The following is a 24,264-nucleotide window of genomic DNA, read 5'->3' on the forward strand; positions in this document are numbered from 1 at the left end:
CAGGTTACATGTTTTCTTTCTTCTCTACCAGTTTGTGACCTAATATTACCTCCCAAATCCCTTGACTCTCTCCAAATATTTCAATCCCCACTGTCCCTCCCATGGTGCAGGTCACCGCCAACTCCTGTCCTGATCGGGGCCATGTCTAGAGGGAATGTCAACAGGGGTCATCCCTGGATGGTGAATATATGGGTTGAATTGTGTCCCCAAGAAGCTTTGTTGATGTCCTAACTCTGGTACCCGTGAATGGGACCTTATTTGGAAATAGGATCTTCGCTGATGTAATCAAGTTACAATGAGACCATCAAGGTGGGCCCTTATCTGATATGAGTGGGGTCCTTCTGAGAAGACAATGCCACGTAAAGACAGAGACACATAGGAACAACAGTATGGGATGGCAGAAGCCGAGATTGGAGTCATACAGTGCAACCCTAAGATGACAAGAATAGCCAGCCACCACCATAATTTAGGAAGAGTCAAGGAAGGACTTTACCCAGAGTCTCAGAGGGAGGATGGCCCTGACGACATCTTGAGTTTGGACTTCTGGCCTCCAGAGCTGTGAGAGGATATATTTCTGCTGTTTAAAACCACCCAGTTTATGGGGCACCTGGGTGGCTCAGTCTGTTAAGCGTCTGCCCTTGGCTCAGGTCATGAACCCAGGGCCCTGAGATCGAGCCCCAAGTCGGGCTCCTTGCTCAGTGGGGAGTCTGCTTCTCCCTCTGCCCTGCTCATGCTGTCTCTCTCTCTCTCTCAAATAAATAAAATCCTTAAAAAACAAAACAAAGCCGCCCAGTTTATGATACTCTGTTATGACACCCCTAGGAACCTAGTACACTGAGATGTGGGCAATTTTTATTTTCTTATTTATACTTCTCAGTATTTTAGGGATTATCTGTAGTGGAGACATATGATGTAGTGGAGACTTTTATGATTGGGGAGAACATACTTATTCTTAAGAAAAAAAAAGTCCTCACTCAGCAAGAATCCTAAGCACTCTATTGCATTTTTCTCTGAGAATCAAAACTATCTGCACCCACACAGCTTACTGATTACATCAGTGTTGACTGTAGTAGTCCATTGGCTTCAACAAGCAAGCCTTAGTATTCCAGGAAACTCTTGCCCAGGAAGACAAAAGTTGCAAATGAAATAAATTTATTGTCCATCTCAGGGACTTTGCAAAAGACATTTAAGCCAACATCAAACAATTCGACTTGTAACAGACAGCATCAAATGGGCATCTACTCTCCAAGGCTCTCTCCCAAACCCTGGCCCGGCCGTGCCCACAATCCTTAACTCCTGTATCATGATCCTTCCAGGTCTTAACACATTGGCCCATCTCAAGCAATTTAATTAGCCTTAATGAAAGACCCTGGACATGCAGATATAACCTATCTTTGCCTTTGCCTTTCTGAGATGTTTCTAAGACTGTCAAGGGAGGGCACTGCTTCCCAGGGGAGGCAGGGACCTGCACTCTGCTCTATCAGCAGGTTGATTCGGTGGTATTTGCAAGCTGTCTGCAGCTCGTATATCTGAAATGTTGTATTTACTGAATGCCTTCTATGTGCAGGGACTGTGCTAAGCACTTACCATGAACCCTTCTAGGGCACCTGCTCATCGAATCGCTAAGAGATAAATTGTGGTATATTAAACATTTTAAGAGTTTCTTTGAGCACAAATTGATTCCAATTAGGCAGCATCCAATCTAGCAGATAGAAAGGAACTCCGATGTGCTTGCACCAAAGGAAAGACTTTCATAGCCAGAAGGGAGCAGGACTAAGGATGTAATGCTAGGCAAAAAAGCAGGATGGTTACTGCAAGCTTACTTTCCTTTAGGGAAAGGCAGCAGCCTAGCAGGTGGGTTACCTAACTCGTGGTCGTCATTCCTGATTGACTGGTTTAAGATGCCACTTCTGGGAGAGCCGAGACTGTAATTAAGTCTGGTTGGGTGACATGAAGCTTAGCATTAAGTGACTTCATTTGGGGCCTGTTGTTTCCTTTTTAACAAATCCCAGGTAGTTAGAAATGATTTGCATTTTGTAGCTGGGGAAAGAGATACAGTCAGTGTTAAGTGGCTTGCCCCAGGCGGCACCATCGCCATCGGTAAACAGCAGAGCCTCGCAGAGCCTGCTCTCCCAGCCCCCTTCCAGCTCTCCAGATCTAGGGAGATTGCAATACAAAACACACACATTCCAGCATCTGGTTATTTTGGGGGAACCCATGGCATTCTGCTTCCCATTACTTCGATAACTGCCTCATGTGGATGGACCCCGCTCCTCCTAGAAGACCTCCCCGGGGCAGACTTCCTGAGGGGAGTCACCATGAAGGCTTTTCCCACCACACCAGCCCCAGGGCCCCACGACTTCTGTTTCTCTTCCCGGGCCTGGAGAATGTTAACCATGAAAGGCAAATAAATGGTTTTCGGTGGAGCACAGGCAAAGAGCAGGCACATTTCCCACAAGGCACTGGTACAACAAGTTAGCGGGGAAGAAAGAGCCGGACCCTTTGTACAGCAGGTGGGAACACAATGCTCCTTGTGATGTTTATGTGTCCCCTATTTCAAATGCCATGTGGTGCGGACTCCAGATTCTTTTCTTCCCCCCTCAGTAGCAAATGTACATATTTGCTTTAAAGTAGGCAGCGTTTGCCCATGGGTGGTCTTTGATTTGGAAGAAATCAACCCGAGTGGTGACTCACAAAAAACAAAGGGGGTTTGACTCACTCTGTGCTGGGCCAGGGCATGGATGCATGTGCAAGATTCACTTACCCAGAAGAAGAAGTTAAAGACGAAGAGTAAATACTTCAGGTAGACAATCAGCCAGTCATCCTGCTCTGCCTTATAATGGGCCATGGTTGCTGGGCCTGCAAAGAAGATAGAGGGAGCTGGAGGGGGCCCCCACAGGGAACCACCTCGCCGGTCCCAGAGCCAGAGCTCCTTCCTAGCCTGTTTGGCCAAGTGGGTCTGAGGCTGTGGGTGTGTAACCTGGAGCAAAGAGCAAGGAAATGCAAAGGCTATTATCAGATGCACAATAGAGGTGAAGTGCGCAGAATTTTCTAGAACCTTTGGATCTTGGTTTTGCCCTTTTGCCTAACTCTAACCTACAAGTCTTCTACCATAGGAAGTGCCCTTATTTCCCTCCCCTGTCTCATCAGGGTTGCAGGGCACAGATTTACCTCATAATCTGCATCATTTGAACGGGACCTGTGTGTGCACAGGGGAGGCATGAGCCCCAAATCAGACAGTCCACGCTGGAGAGGACGTGAGCCTCATCCAATCCGCCCCACTGGCCCCCTGCACCATGACTTTGCAAATGAGGAAACAAGGCAGCAGGCCCAGTTGTTTGGCAGGAAGAAGCACAAGAGCTCTGGAGTCAGACTCCCTGGGTTCAAACCCACATCTGCCACAAGATGCATAAGGTCTTGGGCAAGCCATGCAACCTCCCATTCCTCCCCTGTAGCAGAGAGAATAACTATGGCTACATCTCGGGCCTGTTTGGAAGGTTAAGTGGGATGGTCTGGGTAAGGCGTTTAGCATCATCCTGGGCACACGGTAAGTGCTCAATGGACGTTAGCTATTAGTAGTAGTCTGTGTGGCAGGGATTAGGACCCAGGCCTCCAGCCCCAGAATTCCTCATTTTTTGCCGGGAACATGCTCCCTCTCCTTGTCCTGCTGCCCCCTGCTGGAGTCTCTGGGAACCGTGTGTGACAGCAGTCAGGTGGCACAGGCAGGTGAGGCTTACTGTGCCTGTAGTCCTGTGTGCTTCTTGGTAGTACAGCAAGTACAAGGGTGCAATACCCCTTGTACTTTCTGCTTCTCCTGAGCTCCACGTTCCCTGGGCACCCGCCTGCGTCCTAACACTCACGGAGTAGCTAGCTGCTCCTCGAGGAACTCGTTCTCTCGCGGTGACCTCTTATTCTGGAACCACAAGCAACGGGGCACTGATTTTGCTCACTTCCATCTCTTTCTCCCTTATTCCCCACCTCCGTCGGGCCCTCTTTGTCACCGCCCCGCTCCTTTTCCTTGGCCAGTGCTGGGCCAAGCCCAGATCATTCCTCCTAAGTCACCATCCTGCCTTTTATTTCAAGCCCCTGGGCTCCTAAGACAGGGAGAGGGAGGGAGAGAGAGAGAGAGAGAGAGAGAGAGAGAGAGATATGGAGGGAGGAAAAGGTGGCTGTCTTATTTGGGATTTCTATTTCAGAACTTGAAGAAGGTAATTTAAGAGTTTTAGTCTTCTGGTTAAAAAAGGACAAAACCCATTTTTCTCCAATTTCATCTGAGAGGCACTGTGGTGGAAAGAAAAAATACAGAAGGAGAAAAAAGGAAGCCTACAGAAAAGTGTGAAAAATGATGACAGATGGGGTCAGCCGGGCGAGTGGAACAGGAGCTATTACGCGGCCATCCCGCAGGTGGCCTGACCAGAGCTCCACTGGGCCACCGCGGGCCATTAGTCAATGGACAGTTTGGGGCCTGGCTTTCCCTGTCTGCATCTCTTCTCGCTTTGCCTGCCCCTCTCCTCCCAACCAGGGCCCACAGAACCACACTACAGACACTTCTATACTGGTAACCCCAGGGCTCAGGAGCCTCTAAAGGAAAACTGTATTTCTACAAAGGGAGATGAGGCCGAAGACGGGATTAAACAAAAAGAAACACATTTCTAATGGTAAAATTTCAGCCATCAGTGGTAGAGAAGTTGGAACCACAGAACATCAGGGTCATGGGAAATCCTGGGCTCATTAAGTCAACCTTCTGCAGAGGGAGTGGAGAAATTAACACTCTCTGAAGTGACCTGGCTAATGGGTGGTAGCAGTTTCCTATCCCCCCCACAACACCCCCATAAACCCCCACAACCTATAGTGCTGGGGGTGGCAGAGGCCCCGAAGGGGTGTCAGTACCAGTATGGAGCCAGATGCTTGGATCTGAAAGTTAGCCTTGCCATTTATCAGATGTGTGACCCTGGGTAAGTTACTTAACCTGTCTGTGCAGCTAACATTTCTTGAGGATATATTATGTGCCAGGCACAGAACTAAGTGCTTGACACATGTTATCGTATTCCATCTTCCCAATAGCCCTAGGGAGTACAGGTTATTCCCATTTTGAAAGATAAGGAAGCTTGAGGCTGAGCAAGGTTACATAAACTGTCTAGAGTCACATAGCAAGAGTATGTGTGTGTCACTTGATTTTAAAACATTATGGGAATATTTTAGTAGGCTTTTTCTTGTGGATTTCTGGCTTGATTCTACTGTGGCTGGAGAAAATCCTCTGTGGGATTTCAGTCCTTTGAAATGCGTTGAGACTCGCTTTATGGCCCAGAAAACCATTTCTTTCAGTGGAAGTTCCATGTGCATTGAAAAGAAAGTGCATTCTCCAGCTTTGCTAATCATGTTACTGAAATAATAAATCACGTTATGAAATAAATAGATGTGGGGGGAAAGCAAGGGTTAGAGGGATCATGAAACATCTCATTTTGGCAAGGCACTACAAAAGGAGTACCTTCAGTGGGGTGGGAGTCAGAGTCTTTGCTGTATAATGTTCCATTCCAAGAGAAGAAGGAAGGCAGGCCTGCTGGAGCTCCCTCCCTGAGAGCAACGAGGTGGTCCCCAAGCACACGGGCGCCCACAACTAGGATGTGACTGCGAGCCTCGCCTGGAAGCCACGCACACTACCTCCCAAGTGACCCTGCCTCCTGTCTCTTCTCAAATCATTGCCAGACCTCCTTCTCTTCACCACTGGGGCCTGAAGCTTCACTTCCCTGTCCGGTCACTGTGCAGCCCACCACAGTTAGGCAACCCCCTCCCCTCCACGCATCCTACACTCACTTCTGACTGCCAAAGCCAGAGGCAGTTTTTCCCACCTCATCCTGCTTCACCTCTGCCGAATTTGAAACCACTGAGCACGCTGCACCTTCCTTTGAAGCTTTCTCTCCCCAGCTGGTGTCACTGCCCCACCCTCTCCCAGTCCTTCCGGTGTCTCCAATTTGCTCTGATCTGCACATCACGACCCCCAGTCTCCAACTCTGTGCTCTCCTCAGTCTCATCGGCTGGGTCCTCCTCTTGGGGTTCTCCTTGGTCCTCCTCCTTGGTGCTCCCTCTGGGGCAAGGTGGGGACCATTCTTTCTGCTTTGCCTTCTCTCTCTCCTTTTCAGCCTCACTCATACCCAGCTCTGCCTGCGTCTGCCAACCTGACGACTCTCAGAAACCTGCGGGGCACTAGGCTCTCTCCTGTGGCCACAAGTCCCTGACCACCAGCCAGGCAGAAACTAAGTCAATATCTGCCCCGCCGACCCGGCCGTCTGGTATCCCTGACACTCCCATCCAGCCACCCATCCAGGGCACCAGTCTTCAGGATTATGTCCCAGTCCTCATCTTTCCATTGTCACCACTTCCTGCCCCGCCCCTTTCCACTGCACCCAGATGTCCCCCGTCTGCTGCCCTCCTTCATCAACCTCTAGTGTGTCCACTCACTCTGCTCTTCTGCGACCTGCCCGCTGTAGGCCTACCCCTTGTTTACTGCTGTGGTGGTCTGGCTGGTGCTTCACGTATCTCTTTTCCCTTTTGAGATCGGCTAATTAATTCATCTGTTAATTCACTGAACACTCAAGGCCTGGCTATGTGACATTATGGGCTGGAGATTAAAGAGAAGAGAGTGAATGAAGCAGGCCCCAACCTCAGAGAGCTCGCGGCAGGGGAGACAGTCAGAATCAGCATCATCCAACCCAATGTATGAAGTTCAGGGAGAAAAGTGTGTCCAGGAGAGGAGTCACTAGTGAGAGTTCAAGCACAAGTAGGAATTAGGCAAAGAAGGTGACAAAGCAGCTGTATGCCAGGCTCAAGATTCTGGACTTTATTATGAAAGCAATGGGTACCAGTGAACTTTCCAATTCGGGGAGTGATAGGAGTAGAGTCACTACTCGTGAAGTTAGGTTAGATAAATCCAAATGGCTTAACAGGTTATAAACCAGATCCTAGGGTTTGGAAGGAAGCATTCCTTTAAATAAATTTTTAAGGGTCGCCTGGGTGGCTCAGTGGGTTAAGCTGCTGCCTTCGGCTCAGGTCATGATCTCAGGGTCCTGGGATCGAGTCCCGCATCGGGCTCTCTGCTCAGCAGGGAGCCTGCTTCCCTCACTCTCTCTGCCTGCCTCTCTGTCTACTTGTGATCTCTCTCTGTCAAATAAATAATAAAATAAAATCTTTAAAAATAAATAAATAAATAAATAAGTTTTTAAAATCCACCATGGAACCTGGGCACCTGAAGGGAGAACCAAGCCTGTCTGGTTGATTTGCTGTGGCTCTGTAGGCCGCAGTAGACATGGTGTTGTCTAGGATGGTTAAGGGCAGGCCAGCTCAGCCCACCATCAGGCCAAGCCACTGGCCCAGGCTGACTACCTGCACCGGCAGACCAAGCTAGAGGAGCTGAGGAGCCAGTGATGAGAAGTAAAATCCTAAACCCAACAAGGAAAATCAGTGCCTCTCTGAACAAAGAGCACAGGGTTTTAATTTTGACACATTAGGTCTCAAAGACACCTTTAAAAAAGAAAAACGCATTGCCTAATATACTTACTGCTCCCTCTAAAAACCAGCTTAATTATAGTGAAGAATACAGTCTATAATTTTTCCCACACTCGGAGATGGATCTATATTACAATTTCCCTAATCTTCGTGAATGAATGGATGTATGATTTCCACCCAGAAAGAGCTCCTCTTTTCATCACCCATGTGGAGACATGTACTCGAGGCCCTGGCTGGGTGGGGGTCATCACCCCCAGTGGATGACATCCTGCTTGGCATGAGGGGGATTTGATCGGGTAGTGTGTGTGTTCCTAGAACCCAGGAGGGGACGGCCACTAAGGGAGGTCCTCCCTTCCCGAGATTCCCAAAGGGGAATTGCCAGAAGGATGCTAGGCATGTCTGCTGACACTGAGGGATGGTATTTATGGAGGCATTAGCAGATGGGGTTTGGCTGGGGGGTGGAGGTGGGCAAGCAAAGGCCCAGGGGTCAAGGGGTCTAATTCAGGATTTCCCTCACTACCTGTCAGCACTTTGGGCAAATCACTGTCTCTCTCCGTGCCTCGTTTTATGAGAAAGTCGGTGTTCTCGCTACATTCTTTCAAAGAAATTTGTATGTAGAACCTAACATATAAAGCAGATAATTGCTTCTCTGGCTGAAGGGGTGTGCTAATCCCCTGAAATGCTAATCCCCAGTTAAGCCCACCTGATCACTGTCTCCCCTTCCCCACTCACCCGAAAGCTGGAACCACAAAGAACTGCAGCTCTAGCACTCTATGAGACCAAGATGTGGGCATTAGCTTCTTAAAATTTATTTATTTTTAATTTTTTTAATTTATTTGACACAGAAAGAGAGAGAGACAGTGAGAGACAGCACACAAGCAGGGGGAATGGGAGAGGGGGAAACAGGCTCCCGATGAGCGGGGAGCCCGACTCGGGGCCCGATCCCAGGACTCTGGGATCATGACCTGAGCCGAAGACAGAAGCTTAACTGACTGAGCCACGAGGGTGCCCCGGCATTAGCTGTTTTATTCTTTAACTGCATATTATCCCCCATACTGGTCCCCAGTCAAAAGAAGCAAGGGGAGAACTGCCGAGGTCTACGTCGTAGAAATCTTCATTCCATATCATACGTTCACAAGATATTTTTAGAACTGGAAGTGACCTCTGACATCATGAAAAACCCTTCATTACTGATGGCTCCAATTCTGTTGACCCCCACCTGGCCCCAGTTCCATCCACTGTTTCCTTTTATTTATTTATTTATTTATTTACTGAGGGAAAACACACATAACAAAATTTACTCTTGTAACCATTTTAAAGTGTACCATTCAGTGGTCTCACGGGCATTTACAATGTTGTACAAGCATCACTACTGTCAAGCTCAAACCTTTCCATCACCCCAGACGGAAACCTTGTACCCACTGAGCACTTACTCCTCATTCCCCCTCCGCCAGCTCCTGGAAACCTCCACTAGCTTCTCTGTGGATGTGCCTACTCTGAAAACTTCACATCAGTGGAATCGTACAATATATGATTCTCGGCATCTGGCTTCTCACCTAGCATAATGTCTTGGGTTCATGCTCGAGCATGGATCAGTGCTTTGCTCTTTGTTACAGCTGAACAATATTCATTGGTGTGTATAGGCCACCTTTTGTTTATCCATTCTTCTGTTGACTGACATCTGGGCTGTTTCCACCTCTTGGCTAGAGTGGATGGAGAAGCTATGAGCATCCAAGTACACGTGTTTGTTTGGACACCTGTTTCTAATGCCTCTGGGTAATGCCTAGCAGTGGAATTGCTGAGTCACGTGTTGAACTTACTGAGGAACTGCCAATTGTCGTCCACAGCCCTACCTTATTTTTTTTCAATATGGCGTCTGTCCTGGGCAAGTGGGTCCAGCCCACTGGGAAACAGCAGCAGCCCTGTATGTAGGCATGGGGTTTGCTATTTCTGTCCTCCCCAGGCTTTAGCTCACTGCTTGCTTGCATAGAGGATGGGAATAATAACAATAATAATAATAATACTTATGACTGTGATGACATAATTATTATGCACTTCTTGCGGTAACTCAGAGGTGGGTCGTCTTAGGAGCCCCATTTCACAGACGGAGAAACGTATTCAAAAACACACAGGCTTGTCTGAAATACAGGGCCACCCTCCCATCTACCCCCTTGTGCTGTTCTAGAGGAGCCTCCCAACTCCCTCTCCTCTCCCCTACCCTCCCACCCCCCCTCCCCCCACCCCATCCCCCCCACCGACCTCCAGCCTGGAGAGCCTCCTGCCCCAGCTCCTTGTGCCTGCCTCCCAGGAGCCTGCCCTCGTCTGGCTTCTGCCAGGCCATTTCATGAGCTGGGCTGCCTTCCAGATTCTGCCGGCACATCAGGCTTCTCTGATGAGTGCCCAGCTCCCAGCTGATGATGAGACCCCCTCTGCCCAGCAGGCTTCTGGCACAGACGAATGCTGCGCCCTCAGCTAGGGCCCCAGGGACACTGAGGTACGACGATGACGGATAGCGCTCCTCCTCCCCAGAGTAGCTCCCAGTGCATGTGGGCTCACGCTGCCCATGACAGCTTTCCAGACCCTGTACACAGCCAGGGACACTGAGCCTGGGCTGGTCTTTGGAAGCTGCCCCTGAGTCCCGGCATCTGAGGCCACATGATTACGGCAAGGCAAAAAGGCTGCCATGACAGACAGGCCCAGGGCAGGAGGCTGGCCTGGGCTGACCTCCCTGGTCGGTTCTGTTCTGCTACCTCAGGTGCAGAATTGGGATAGAAGCAGCAGGCCCTCCCTGTCACCCCACCATCTACCCACAGGTGGTCCAGCCAACAGGCAGCCGAGGGTGCCTGACAGGCCAGAGGGCTAGGTGGCCATGACTCTCAGAGCAGAGGCAGAAACTCCCAGACATCCCCAGTCCCCAGTGAGCCAGAGAGAAGTGAGAGATGCCCTGGGCCCTGTGGGCCTCCCAAGCTTGGATTTAGTGCTCAGACTGGAGCCGGAGACCCATGGGGCATCTGTTCTTAGGGACCAGGGTACACTCACTGTCGTGTGCCTGTGAGGGTGGAAGGGGTGAGAGAGAGCTCCCTGACGCAGCCTGGAGGATGTGGGTGGTGCTCTGGGCCCCACATCAATGCTGACCACCCCCCCTGAGACTCAACAAGGACTCCCACACAGGGGACCAGGTCCTCAGTTGCACAGGCCCCCTCTGCTGCCCCCTCCCCCAGGGTGGGATCCCCAGCAGAGTGCCAGTCGCCCAGAGCAGCCTCCTCCCCATGTCCCCATCTGCAGCCACAATTCTGAGGGTCTCCAAGAGCTGCCTAGGAAATGACCCTGCTTGAGCCCACAGAGGACACCTGGGAGCTTCAGGGAGGGGGTCCTTGTGCGGCAGCTGAAGGATGATCCTGAGTGTGGGTGGGAAGGGGCTTTTCCTCCCTCTACCATCCCTCGTGCTAGGAGGAGGGAGCTGGGCATGAATGGGAACGTGAGCCTGCTTCTCTGATGCTTGGTTTGCGCTGTCACATCTATGGAGGGAAAATTATAGTCACTCTTAGCAGCTGTGTGAACTTGCGCAGGTCGGTCCTATGTACATAAGCTAGTGTCCTCCTCTGTCCTCTGGGGATAAGAAGGCCCTTAAGGACCCCAGAAAGAGTGACCTTGAAGGCCAGTCAAGCACTGGTGGACGGTGTAGCCTGCTCCCGCCCGACCCCGTCAGCAGTTAGCAGCCTCCATGGGGGGTAAGAGGGAAGTCAGCAGGCTCTGTGCTCTGCAGAGGTGCTCTGGGGTGGAAGGAGGGGTGCCACGGAGCAGCTTTTGTCATGCCGCACACTAATTGGGGCTTAAGCACATTCACAACCTGCTTGCTGGGACTCAGAAAGGCACAGACACTCCCTCCCAGGCAGCAGGAAATTAAAAAAAAAAAAGTCTGAATGACATAAAAACTTGTCTCCTTTCCCAGAGAGTAGGATTTGTACAATTTCTCCTTTGCTTTCCAAATAGTGCCTATCTTGTCTCTGGAGCAGGACACTGTGGCGTAGCAAGTAAGCCTAAAAGACCATTCCTTCCAAGGGGTCCTAAGTTGGAGGTCCCTGAAATTATATGAAAAAATGTTAACCATTTCTGTGCTGGGGTTCCATAGGGGTTAGCAGATCCCCAAAGAGGTTTATGACTTCCCCCAACAAAAAAGTTCAGATTCCTGTTTCGGGTGGTTATAGATTAAGACCTGGATTAGCAACTCCCAAGAGAAAGGCCTTGTGTTAGGTACGGGTTCAGGGTCCCCGTGGACCCCAGGGATCCCAGAGGAGGCAGAGCTGGGGCTAGAAGCCAGGATCCCAGGTATCCAGACCCTGGTTCAGCTTGCTTTCTCCCATAACATGTGGACCGAGAGAACCGTGTGTTCGTGTATAGGAGGGTGAGGGAGAGAACACTGACGCATCCAAATTTAAATTCCAATTTTCACTTTGGGACTTGGATGTAAATCTGCTAGGTCTTAAGTCCAGAAAGTGATATAATTTATTGAAGAAAGTGTGGAAGCTGCTAAGCTCCCTGATAAATAAGCCATGTTGCTTCAACCCAGCCCTGCGGAAACCTAGTTTCTAGGGACATAGAAACCCCCTTGGAAAGTATTAGAATCTTCCTGCAAGAGAGCCAGACACACAGATTCTTGTCTTTTTAAAGATATGTGACCCTTCTGGCAAGGAAATAGTGCACTCACATGGCAACTAACCAACACCCCCCACACTGTTACCCTAATTCTTTCCAAAGAAGAAAAAAGAACTTTAGTTCCATGAGTTATAGAGGATGTTATAGAAATGGACTTGGCATCCGAACACTCTAGATATTGCATATATCGGCTCCCTAGCCTTGTACTAATTTCTTCATCACCATTAGCATCTCTGTGTTGTTCCTGGAGTCTGGAGAGCTGCCTGCCTGTCCCAGGACTAGAAGATGGAGAAGGAGCCCCTCCACTCCCATATGTTGGCCAGAGAGGCCTGGAGGGTAGAGGTCGTTTCTCCTTTCTCCCTGAGTAGGTCTGAGAAGAGCTGGCCCTCAGGGGCGCATTTCTGGTTCTCAGCCTGGTTCTCGGGCTTTGGGAAGACTGCAGGCTCCCAGTGCCACCAACGGCCACGATCTCTGAGTTACCACTGCCTTTGGTTGTTGCTGAATCTATTAATATGAGGACATCAGGAAATAACAAGACTCCAGTGCTTTGGAAGTGTGAAGAGCTCTAAAAGGATGCCTCATTATTATTGACGGTGATGATAATATGTGGTATGTAATCTTTATGTGCCACTTTGGCTGCTAATTTCCAAAATGAGGAGGGAGGAATTTAAAGACCCAGCCAGCTCTGGGGGTAGCAACAGCATTCTCGACAACTCACATAGAACCTTTAGCTTCTGGTCCTTGAATTCCTTTTAAGGTGGCACGTCGGCAATCCAGCCTTTGGATGGTGTGGGCTCACCTCCTGCCACGGGTGTACGAGACACTGGGCAAGAATTAGGAGAGAGGGAAATAATTGCTTTCTAGGTCCACGAGCTCACCCAGTGTAGATTTACTGAAATGCCTAATATATGGACAAGTTTCCCCACACCTCCCCACCCTCCCCAATTTTGAGGCCAGACTTCCCTGGGTTTGAATCTCAGCTCTGCTGTGGGTTAGCTGTGGGATCTGGCGAAGGTGTTTAACTTAGGTGTGCCTCAACATTCATGACTGTAAAATGGGGGTAATGGCACTGATTCTGTAAGGTCTGTGATGACTATAGGAGAGAGCGTATGTTAAAACCTCACACAGTGCCTGGAACGTAAATCCTATTACATTCCTAAAGGCTCCACATGCCACATTGTTGGAGGGCAGGCAATTGGGCCAACGACCCTGTGGGACTCCCTAGAGAGGGCAGCTGGGATAAGAGAATGCGGCCATCCTTTACAGGGTGCCAGTCGGCAGAACGGCTTTCCAACTTCTTGGGCACATATGTGTTTATTTACATTATTTCAACAGAGTTCAGAAGTGGGCTTAAACCCCTGAATTGACCAAAAGGCTACCTTCTGTAAGTTAAGAGCCAAAAACATATATAGCAATGAAAAATAGAGCCCAGGGCTACAATTACGGTTAAGGATAACTTTCCTAAGGGAGGGATTCATGATGGCTGCCGGAGGTGTTATTCTTATCCCAAGCTCTGGGTCCCGCAGCTCACTTCACCTTCCAGAACCTCAGCTGTGACGAGAAGAACAGTTCCAGTGATTTCCAGCCTTAGATTGCAAAGCAAGGCTTGGAGGCCTTGCTGTGCCCCCCTGGCCAGCCTCCCCCTGTCCTCCTGTGCTCTCCCCCCACCCCCCGCACTTAAAACAGGAAGTTTGCCTGGCTTGGCAGGTTTGGGTTGGTTCTCCGTAGGTACTCCACTCTGAGAACAACTCCCTCGGGGCTGTGCTTTTTAATCTTAGCTGCACCAGAACCACCTGAGGACTTTGTAAAAGTCCCGATTCCCAGGCTGCACTCCTGGGGGGGGAATGAAAGAAGGATCTCAGAGGGAGTCCCCTGAGAGACTATGGTTCCAAGGCCAGGCCTTCCTCTAACTCAGGCTAGCCCCTGTGCCCACGTTCAGTACTTTGGGGTCCTTCAGCTGTCCGTAACCACAGGTGGGCGGACTGGGGCTCTGCAGACAGTTTCTGTTAAAACACGGGTTAGCAAGTCTCCCAAGCTCTGTGGGCCCCATGGTCTCAGCCGCGTAGTCCTCCTTGTTCTTCTGTTCGCTTCAGCCTTTTAAATACATAATTTTGGCTCGTAGGTCATACGAGACAGTTTGCAGACCACTGGAGAATAGCAGGTCATGCAACTGTCAAATGTAATAATGAAAATAGTTGTTTACAGCATTACTTAGATAATAAATTAAAACCCAGGTAGAAAGTAGGCCAACTTGAAGAGAGTAAAGGTGCAAAGTAAATGTGGTTTCTTTGCTGTCTCTAACTACTTCTTCTAACAGGTCTTTCTATATTAAAAAAAAGAAAGAAAGAAAGAAAGAAAGAAAGAAAAGAGGTAGAAAGAACTCCTATTTCAGTTCACGGTGCTAGTAGTTGTTTCCTAGTACTCAATGGGAACTAGAGGTTTCCAGCCCACTGAAAAGCTCTTAGCGGGCAGCCATGCTATCAGAAAGTGTTAATTGCTTTCTGAGTATTTCATTCTGGCCCAGCGCTGCTAGTCCTAACTTCCAGTCTTTCTGCCTCACCTCTCTCCCCACACAGAGAGGGACTTATTTCTTCTGGAAGGCCCGGCTTCCCTAAGCCTCTCTCTGTGCAAAAAGCACCCCAAAATGTGGAGTCACCCAAAGAGCACCTGCTTCTTTGTAAACTAAGCCACACCCTTCCCTATCCTGAACCATCAGCTTGGTTTCGGTATAAAAATGGTCATGCCTAGAACAAGCCAGCCAGTATCTTTGAACAGACACAAGAACTCCTAGAAGCTTTTCGCTTTCTGGTGCATTCCAACCCTCAGACAAAATGGGCCCGCCCCCGCCCCCCTTCACTCCTGTCCTTTGTTCCTTTCTTTTGGGTTTCTTAAACCCACTAGAACCTGTGAGTAAATGATCCAAGCCGACTTTTTGAAAATGTAAATGATTTAAAGCAGAAGGATGGAGATGTGAACAAGGAGATAGAAGCCTTTGCTGTTTTCCAAACATCTAAGTGACTACCTGGAATCTGAGGGCACTTGAATGGCCCACTCATTTAAAGGACATGTTCTACCCCAAGTCGGCCAGAACCATCTAAAAATGGGACCAAAACAGGTCAAGGTTTGAAACCCAGCTGGCTTCACGAGCAGGCTTCCAGCTCAGACTCACAGTGCCCTGTGCTGAGAAGGGCCTTGCGCTTGGTCTAATGCGAGGCTGTTGGCATCTTGGAATTTTTAACAATTTAATCTTTGAGCTTGTGTTTCGTAAGTGAAGCCGCATGGGACGGTGGGCGTGACTGTGAGCAGAGAGAAATTCGGTGCGTGTCCACTTTTCCTTGCTGATCTCCTTGGATCCACGATGCCCCACAAGCAGAGTTCCTGGGGGTCCTCCAGACGTGGCACTCAAGGAGCCTCCAAGAGTACAAGATGAGGTGTTTGGTTTCTGACGGAGCAAGCGGGGGCTGATGGCCCAGGGAGGGCAGGCTCTCTGCTGGAGCCAGAGCAGGGTTCAAGTACAGAAAGCAAGTGATGCGTTGTAAGGAGCGCTAGCAACCAAGGATTCTTAGGATACACTGTCCTTCCCTGTTCGTGGCACTTCCAGCATTAGTCACCTACTAGTGCTGAAAATGAACAGAAGGGAAGCGGAGCCGTGTCTGTGTTGGGCATGGTTGCTTTTCCTTTCAGCCCTTTCTTTCTCCTTAGGCTGAAAGTGGGGTGTGATAGTGTGTTGACGAAGGTGCATGTATCAAGAGGGAAATAAAAACATTGAGGTCATTTTGTGCATCATTTCCAGTGTGGAGAAGAACAAAACATGCGCTAGAACATATGAATTGTGTGACTTTGGTGATTCTACACAGGAGTTAAGTGCTATTTTATTTTGTTTTGTTTTGTTTTATTTATTTAAGCAAGTCCCTACTTAACATGGGGCTCAATCCTATGACCCTGAGATCAAGAGTCGTACGCTTTTCCGACGGGGCCAGCCAAGGTGTCCCTACTTGCATTTAAACCTGGCATCACACACTATCAGGATGAATTAATAAAATTCATGCTAATAATTAAAACAAAATTAAATTAAAATTAAAATTTTAATTTCTCTTTACTTAGAATGCCATTGAGTAGCAAATAAAACCTACCATGACAAGTCAAGAAAGAGACCATGGAAGACAGGAAAAAGCTGTATATTTTAGTACTTTAAGTGACATTTTTCCTGCTTTTTGAGCCAGGGGTCTGCCATTGCATTTTGCACTGGGTCCGACAAATTATGTAGCCAGCCCTCCTCGAGGTACTTCTTCTCCCTGAGGCCCAGTCTCAATGATGACTGATAACCTCCCTCCTGACTCCTACTGTTTGCCCAACTTGGTGCTAGTTGCCAGGGACAAAAAAAAAGTCAATAAACGTAAATTTCTCTCCTCGTGCAGTGGAATAGAATTCTGAAACCATGGTATAGGACATTGTTTTCCAGGGATCAGAACCCTAGAACTTGTCTGCTGAAGAGGGTCAGAGAGAGAAAGGTCTTTACAATTTGTCACGAGCACTTATAGAAACGTGGGCCTTTGCTTGTCAGAAAAAAGCTATAGCGGCTACCACACCTACGCGATCAAACAGGATAATGGGAAAACTGTTCATAATTTTGCAATCTGTCCCAAACCTCAGAAAAACTGGACAACACCAGCCCAGTCCTGCTCTTTGTCCTTTTTGCTTCTGATCTTTTCAACACACTAGAATCTGTTGGCTAAATGGTCTAAACCGATCTTTTAAAAATGTAAATGATAGAAAGCAGAGAAGACGACACTGGGTAGTGAAATCACTACCGCTTTATGGTCTTTGATCAATTGCTTCCAATGAAGAAACAAATTTCCCTTTACACTGAAGTGTGGCTGACAAAAATCTTTCAAAACATGAGATCCCTGTTCAAAAAAGAAGAAGAAGAAGAAGAATCTGGAAGTCAGGACACAGGTGGGAACCACTGTGGGGTTCTCCCCCGCTGCCTGCCATCAAAGAGGGTCAGGGCACTCTACTTTAGTTCAAAACTTACTACTTCAAAACAGATCACGGGACGTCAGAGCAATTTCCTTTAACATTTCCTGAACCTCTGTAACAGCCTCAGTCCTTGAATTCTTGGCATTCTGCAGTAAAAGCCCATAAGCCTTTAAGAAGGGCTGATGCATACATGGGGCACTGAGACACTTAAATCCAGCTGTAACCTGCACACAGCTGTGTGGGGAGCAGAATGGCCCAGGGGGAAATGCACCCAGTGGAGGAAAGGGGTGGCCAGCTGGCCCGGGCGTACCCCCGATGCCCAGCATGCAAGATCAGGGTTGGGATGCGTGGTGCAGCGGTCACCACCTGGCGGGTCCCTCGGTCACCATGAACACTTGTCCAGAGTGCTCACCTCTCAGCCCACGCCTGGGCACTCTGTGCCCCTAAGCCATCCATCCATACCCAGGCCAGCTGGGAGTTAGAGATTGTTCTTTGGTTGGCAGAAGAGGAACCGAAGCTCAATGAGGTTGCATAACAAACAGAGGGTCCCCTGGGAGGAAGGGACAGGGCCGGGATTCCAGGCTGGAGTGCCTGACCCAGACCTGGGCTCTCTGCCTTCCCTACCCCCAGCCCCACGGCCCCGGTGATCGTCCCCCCAGGTACTGTACGTTCAGCTGTTCTCTCCTCTCTTCCCCAGAGGGACTCTAATCTCCTCACAACTAGATGCCTGAGGTCAGGGACCAGGCCTTTAAGTACTCGCAGGCCGGGAGGCTCAGAGGAGGTGCTGGGTATCTGCACACCTTCAGCTCTGCAGCGCACCCCCTTGTAAGTACAAACCTCAGGAGCCCAGGAGCCCACGAGCAGCCAGAGCAGGGACGGCTACAAGAAGCAAGGTCAGCGGTCAGAAGAAATTGGTCAGGGGAGGGGGATGTCTGTGTTCCCTATCTCCTTTCCACTTCTTTCCATAGTCTCCCCCCTCAGCCACGGCCCCAAAACAACCCCGAAACAAGTGAAACTCCTTCTCCATTGCGCGGTGTGATATTAATATATAACATTGCCATTACATGTTATATACTCTTAGTACATACTATTACATACTCTCTGTATACTACTAGATACTATACATATTATTAGGTACTATGTTTTACTATATACTAAATAGTAACATAAATAATAATAAATAACAATATAATAGTAATAGTATATATAGTATATAATACTAACAGTATATACTATAATATGTAACTATATAATATGTATTTATATATTAATAGCATGTAATATTTAGCATATGATATTACGTATTATATACTATATGGCATTAATGCATCTGAACATAATTACATATATATAATATTATACGTTATATAACTACATTAGAGTATACATGTCTTATATTAATTCTCATGGGGTTTAACAAAGGTGGTGGTCAACATGGATTCTGTGCCGAAAACCTGAGCACAGTGCTGGGGACGGGAGCCACAGGGCCACCTGCAAATGTATTTACAGGAAGAGATGACCTCGGGGCCAATAGGGCTGCTGTAAATGCGGGTCAGGGTGCACCATCACGTTGCTGTCTCCTAGGCTCAGGAATGGCTCAGAGAGAGGGCTCCGTCCCACCGCCAACGGCTCAGGAATAAAGCACACTGAGTGGATATCTATTGGGCAGGAGGCCCGTCTGGACGGTCGGCCTGGGAACACACGCCCCCACCCCAGGGAGGATGATGACAGACACGCTCACCCTGAACAGGCAGCTCTCCAATATCAGAGTGTGGTTTATTGGCTTTGTAAATAGTCAGTGTCCCCCCCTGCTCATCTCACACATGGTTCAGAGTTCTCACGGACCGCTGGCTGCTGCTGGGCTGTATGCAAAATCATTTTCATATTAACCTTGTCCAAAAAGTCAGGAAGTTAAACCGGTTACAAGAAAACAACCCTATGTCGATTTCCCAGAAGCAGAAGCAATCTGTGGCATGTGAGTGTCTGAATCACGGCCATTGGTCCTCCTTGAGGGCCAAGAGGGCACTATTTCCAGCTGGAGAACTATGATTTCAACTTGGACTTGAAAAGGCCCCTAGGGGTCTTCTGATACAATGGGTTTCTAGTTTTATCTTAGTGGGAGGGCCCTTTCTTCAAAGGAAATCCTACCTGGACACCAGCCCATAACTCAGATTAACCCCCAGCTGTTGGAGTGAGGGACCCAAGGCCCTGCTTATGGAGCTCGTTCCTCCCTCAAAAGCTCCTAGGAACACAACTTGAAAAGCATGCCGCAGTTCCTTGCTTAGTAAGTTATTTGCTCCCTCATGGACACAACCTTTTTTGAGTACCTACAGTGTTGCAGGGGCTGGTGAGCCACCGGGTGGAGGACTGGGGCAGGGCCCTGCTTTCCTGAATCTTCCAGGTATGGCAAACTTAGCAAAGCTAAGTTCAGACCATGTAAATGCTGTGAAGGGATCAGATCAGGGAATGTGCTTGTGGCCCAGGAGGAAGCTGCTTTTTTTTTTTTTTAAAGATTTTATTTATTTATTTGACAGACAGAGATCACAAGCAGGCAGAGAGGCAGGCAGAGAGAGAGGAGGAAGCAGGCTCCCCGCTGAGCAGAGAGCCCAATGTGGGGCTCGATCCCAGGACCCCGGGATCACGACCTGAGCCGAAGGCAGACGCTTAACGACTGAGCCACCCAGGCGCCCCGGAAGCTGCTTTTGATAGGGGATGGGGAAAGGCCTCTCTGAGGAAGTGGAACATGAGCAAAGGGCAGAACAACTGACTGGACAGATGCCCTGATTTTGACCAGTGAGGAAGCAGACCCAAAGAGGTGAAGGGACGTTCTCCAGGACACACAAGTTGAGAGCCGAGCCAGGACTTGACCCCAGGTTTCCAGGCCTCCTGGCCAGGGCCTACTTTCCTTTCTCAGTGTTTACTACACAGCTGCTACACGCAAATAAGGCTCTGTGATGGGGGAACATCCAAGTGCCCACAAAACCCCAACCCTGCCCTGGTGTTCAGGGCTACCTATCATGACTCTTCTCAGCCTTTCTCGGCTGGTTTCAGCCTGGCTCTGTACCCCAGAAGACAGAACCAGGCAGCTGACATCCCACACCCATGACGTTGCTTGGGAAAATGTCCTCCTCTCCTATCACCCTGGCTTCAAACTGTGGAAAGGGCTCCTTACTGCTTTTGTTGGCTGCCTGAAGATAAAAGCAAGATGGTGGCTCACTTGGAGGAAAGCTCTCTGGAAAGTCAAGTTGCTCTAAGGTTACACAACTCAAAAACCAACCAAGCCAGTTTTCCTTCTGGGCTGGAGAAGGCTTTCATACAAAACCCCTGGTACCGCCAGATCTGTACGTATCTCACATACCACGAGTCCATTGCTGGGCTCTGAGCCCATACTCCTCTGATGCTGAATATCAAGGGAAGGAGTATGCAAATGGCTCCCTTAACTACCCCCAACCAAAGAGCTCCAGGCCCTCAAAGTGTTCCCCAAGCCTCAGACTCTGCCCCATGAGCCCACCATTTGCCCTTCGCCCTAGCAGCCTAAGGCTGTCCCAGCCCTTGCCCAGGCATTAGTCAATTTGAGCCTGAAGACACCCCCTGAGGTAGGCAGGACAGCAGTGTTAAGTCCCATTTTGCACACAAAGCTACTGAGCCCCAGGGAGACCTTTGCAGGGAACATGGCTAGTAACATACTAACAACCACTGAATTCTGATTCAAACCCAGGGCGCCAGACTCCAAAGGTAGCTGTCATCACGTTGCTCACAAATTAAACACTCTGGCCTAATTCCACACTCTTCCCTCTCTCAGCCTTCCACCTGCATCTTATGACCTGGAGGGTACTTAGGAGTGTTTCCAGAAGCTGCCTCTTCTCTCTGTGCCACCCCTGCCTCCTACTGTGTGTCCCCAAGCTGGAGAGGTCTGGAGCAATTTAGACCCAAGGTGAGATGCTCTCCTGCCCAACCCGCCTGACCCGTCGGCGTTTTCATATTTTTCAGCCAGTTCACGCTTGTCAGTACCGCACATACCACTGGGGAAACAATGCACCCTGGAACCCTCCATATCTTCCTTCTTCCCATACCAAACCAGCCAACTGCACCTGCAGGAGTGGACAGGCAAACACAGGTGATGGGGCCTGCATAGCCATGTCCCCACAAAGACAGAGATGTGTCCCCATGGGACACAGAAGGCAGATCTGTGCCTGCAGAAGCCACACCAGCTGCCGGCATTCAGCAAACTCTATTCTGCAGGGAGTACTGAGCCAAGCTCTATATAATTCTAGTCAGGATTACTCTGGACCGGTCGCCCCGGGGGTTATGCCCAAGAGCCAGCTACTAGAATTCAGGTGGACAAAGAGAATGACATTTCCAGGAGAGAGGCCCTGAGCCCGCTGGGCCGGCAGGAGGCACTCAGAAGCCCAGAGCCCTGTCCCAAGGCCCTAAGTGCAGAAAGGCGGGCTCAAGAGTGTAATTAGGGACACAAACGCTGCGACCCCGGCAGAGTCCTGTGCGCGCCCGCGTCCACCTAGAGGGATCCGAGGCCTCCTGCCCCCCACCAACCCCCTCCGCATCCAGAGTCGGCTGGCGCCCGCCCGCCCAGGCCCCGCTAGCGTCCGGCTAGCCACGGCTGGCCACCGCACTGGGAGGGAGGTGGGGGTGCCTCCTCCCTGCGGAGCTGCCGCGCGACCTACCTGCCGCCCCCCCTCCCTCCCCTGTCCCGGCGCGTCCCCGCCCCGGCCGGCCCTCCCGAGCCTCGCGCCCTGCTCCGCCGCCCGCACTTACCGGGCCGCGGGCCGCGGGATGTCCGCACGCAGCGACGGGAGCCGAAGCCTCGGGAGGCGCGGCGGCGCTCCGGGCCCTCCCAGCGGGACAGGGTCGGGGTGCTGGCCGCCCGGCTGCAGCCCAGCGCCCCGGCACTTCCTGCCCGTCCGCCCCGCCCCGCTTCCCGAGCGCCCACCCTCTCGGCTCGCCCCCCTCCGATCCCCAGGCTCCGTTCCTCCCAGCCGGGTCGGCCTCGCCCAGAAGCCCGGAGCTGGGCCGCGTCTTTGTTTGGGAGTTGGCCTCTCTTCAATTCGGAGCTCGCAGAGCCAATTAAGTCGGAGTTAGGGGCAGCTGTGTGGTTGCCCGGGATCCCTGCGGGGAGGGGAGGGGCGACTCACAAATCTCCCGTCCGCCGGCAGCTCCCCGCCACCGCTCCCCCTTCCCCCGCCCTGGGGCCTCTCCCGGGTCTTACTTTCCCCTAGGCTGGTGCATGGCTCAGGCCCCGGCAGAAACTGGCCTATGGGGGATCCCAGGGACTCTAGGCTCAAAGCCCCTCTCCTTCTCCCTACCCGCATACATAAGGAAGACTCCCATCAGGGCCTTGTCCCAGCGAGAGCCCTGGGGTCCGCGGGCTTGGCTTTCTGTTTCCTGGGCCCAGGGAGCATTAAGACCTCTTTCCTGACTGGAGAGAAGCGGAACAGCAGACACAGAGCACGGGCCCTGCTCTGGCTGAGAACAGGTGCAAAGCTGCCCAGAACCGGGCTCTGCTCTTCCCCGGGGAAGCCTATTATTTCTCAAAACAACAAAGGCCTGTGCTTACCCAGCCACGTTCTTCTGAAGCTTGGCGGCAGGAAGCAAGGTTACCCATTTACCAGGGGGCGAGGTCAGGGAGGCCACTGGAAGCCGGGATTGCTGACAGAGGCATAGCTCTGGAGCAGAAATCCGCAGAGTGGACCAGGTGGAGGTTGCAGGAGGTGACTGCAATGGTCCCTGTGAAGGGTAGGCCTGAAATGGGGGTGAATGTGGAAGATGCAGGGGCGGGGGGGTGCCACTGGGCTTGCCGTGTTGCAGATGGAGGGGTAGCCGGGGGGTCTGAAGAAGTACCTGCCGCTGCCAAGCTGCAAGTCTGGAGGAAGACCCGGGGTGCTGCGAAGCAGAGAGAAGACAAGATGGAGGGAGTCTGGACAATGCAGAGAGGGCCGGGCTGAGACCAGAGCCCAGCTCAAAACGGAGGCAGGGAAAGAAGCTGACACCATCCAGGAGGGTGAGCACTTCTGCACGATGCCCAAATCCAGGAGAAGCCTGGGCTACAGGGACACTGAAGAGGAAGGTGCCTAAGAAAGCAGGTTGGAAACAAAGAGATCTTTGGGAGACTTTTGAGAGGATCATCTCAGGAGTGGGGAGTATAAGCCGCATTGCCCTTCCTTGGGGACATCTGGTCCAACAGTTGATGAAGGGATACAAAGGCACATCCCTTGGCTTTCATACCGGAGGACCCCAGCTCCTGATCTTCCCAAGGGATCAGCGGAGGCCTCTGTGGAAACCGCACCTCAGTTCAAGTTTGCTCTCTGTCCAGTCCCATTTCCTCAATTTCTTACAGGTGTTGTTCCCGGCTCTTCCTGATAGACCTCCTACCTGCAGATCTCCATCTCCATGCAAAGTCTATTTTCCAGAAATCTGACCTGAGATGTAGGGTCAGAGAGAATGGGAGAGTGACGTAGAGGGGGCGAAGGCAGAGGGCATGAACTTCTGGCACCAGCGTTAGGGAGGGGAGGCAGAGCATATGGCAGGAGAGAGGCCTGAGCAAGCAGGGACTCTGATGGCCTCTCCCTCCGGCCTTCGTGCAAGATCTCTAATGAAGCAGACCTCTCGTGAAGACCTTGACCTCTACTGAAGTAGTTTCAAGAGATGCAGGTTGTCAGAAAAAGTCAGAGGAGGTGGTGTTAAAGGATAAGACAGAAATGGGGAGGGAGAGAAGAACTCTTCACAGTAGAAAAAGGTTTTCCAAAGCCTGGCAGAAGAGAGAAGGGGAAGCAGGCCTGAGAAGAGAGAATGCTGTTGGTGGGTAAGGATGAGGGGAAGTACATGTTCACAGGAAGTAATATTAAACCAGTAATTCAGAAAGAGAGGGTTGGAAAGTGTTCTTCAGGGACCTTGTAGCAATATGAGAGGGCAGGTGATGAATGAGCCCTTGGACCAGGATATCCCCTCTCCGGCACTATCCCAGGAACATTAAACATCTAGAGCAGAGAACCAATAGAAATACGATATGTAATTTACAATTTCCCAGTAGCCACATTAATAGATGTAAAAAGAAGAATTAGGTGAAATTAATTTTAATGATACAACTTTATTGCACACAATATATCTAAA

The 24,264-nt window shown here is 50.4% G+C and overlaps 1 protein-coding gene across 2 annotated transcripts in view; it reads right to left on the reverse strand.

The window, feature by feature from the left end:
* LOC111159828 (tetraspanin 11) overlaps window positions 1-21,978 on the reverse strand; it is a 62,967-nt gene extending 40,989 nt beyond the window's left edge. For both annotated transcript variants that reach the window (XM_022522465.1, XM_022522466.1), the window contains exons 1-2: window positions 21,913-21,978; window positions 2,765-2,859 (exon numbers count right to left, since the gene is read on the reverse strand). In XM_022522465.1, coding sequence (XP_022378173.1) covers window positions 2,765-2,848 — 84 coding nt within the window. In that variant the 5' untranslated portion in view covers window positions 2,849-2,859; window positions 21,913-21,978. The remainder of the gene's footprint in view (window positions 1-2,764; window positions 2,860-21,912) is intronic.
* Between the last annotated feature and the right edge of the window lie 2,286 nt (window positions 21,979-24,264).

This window comes from Enhydra lutris, unplaced genomic scaffold (assembly GCF_002288905.1).
Source record: "Enhydra lutris kenyoni isolate GAN:26980312 unplaced genomic scaffold, ASM228890v2 scaffoldscaffold69, whole genome shotgun sequence".
Classification (NCBI taxonomy): Eukaryota; Metazoa; Chordata; class Mammalia; order Carnivora; family Mustelidae; genus Enhydra; species Enhydra lutris.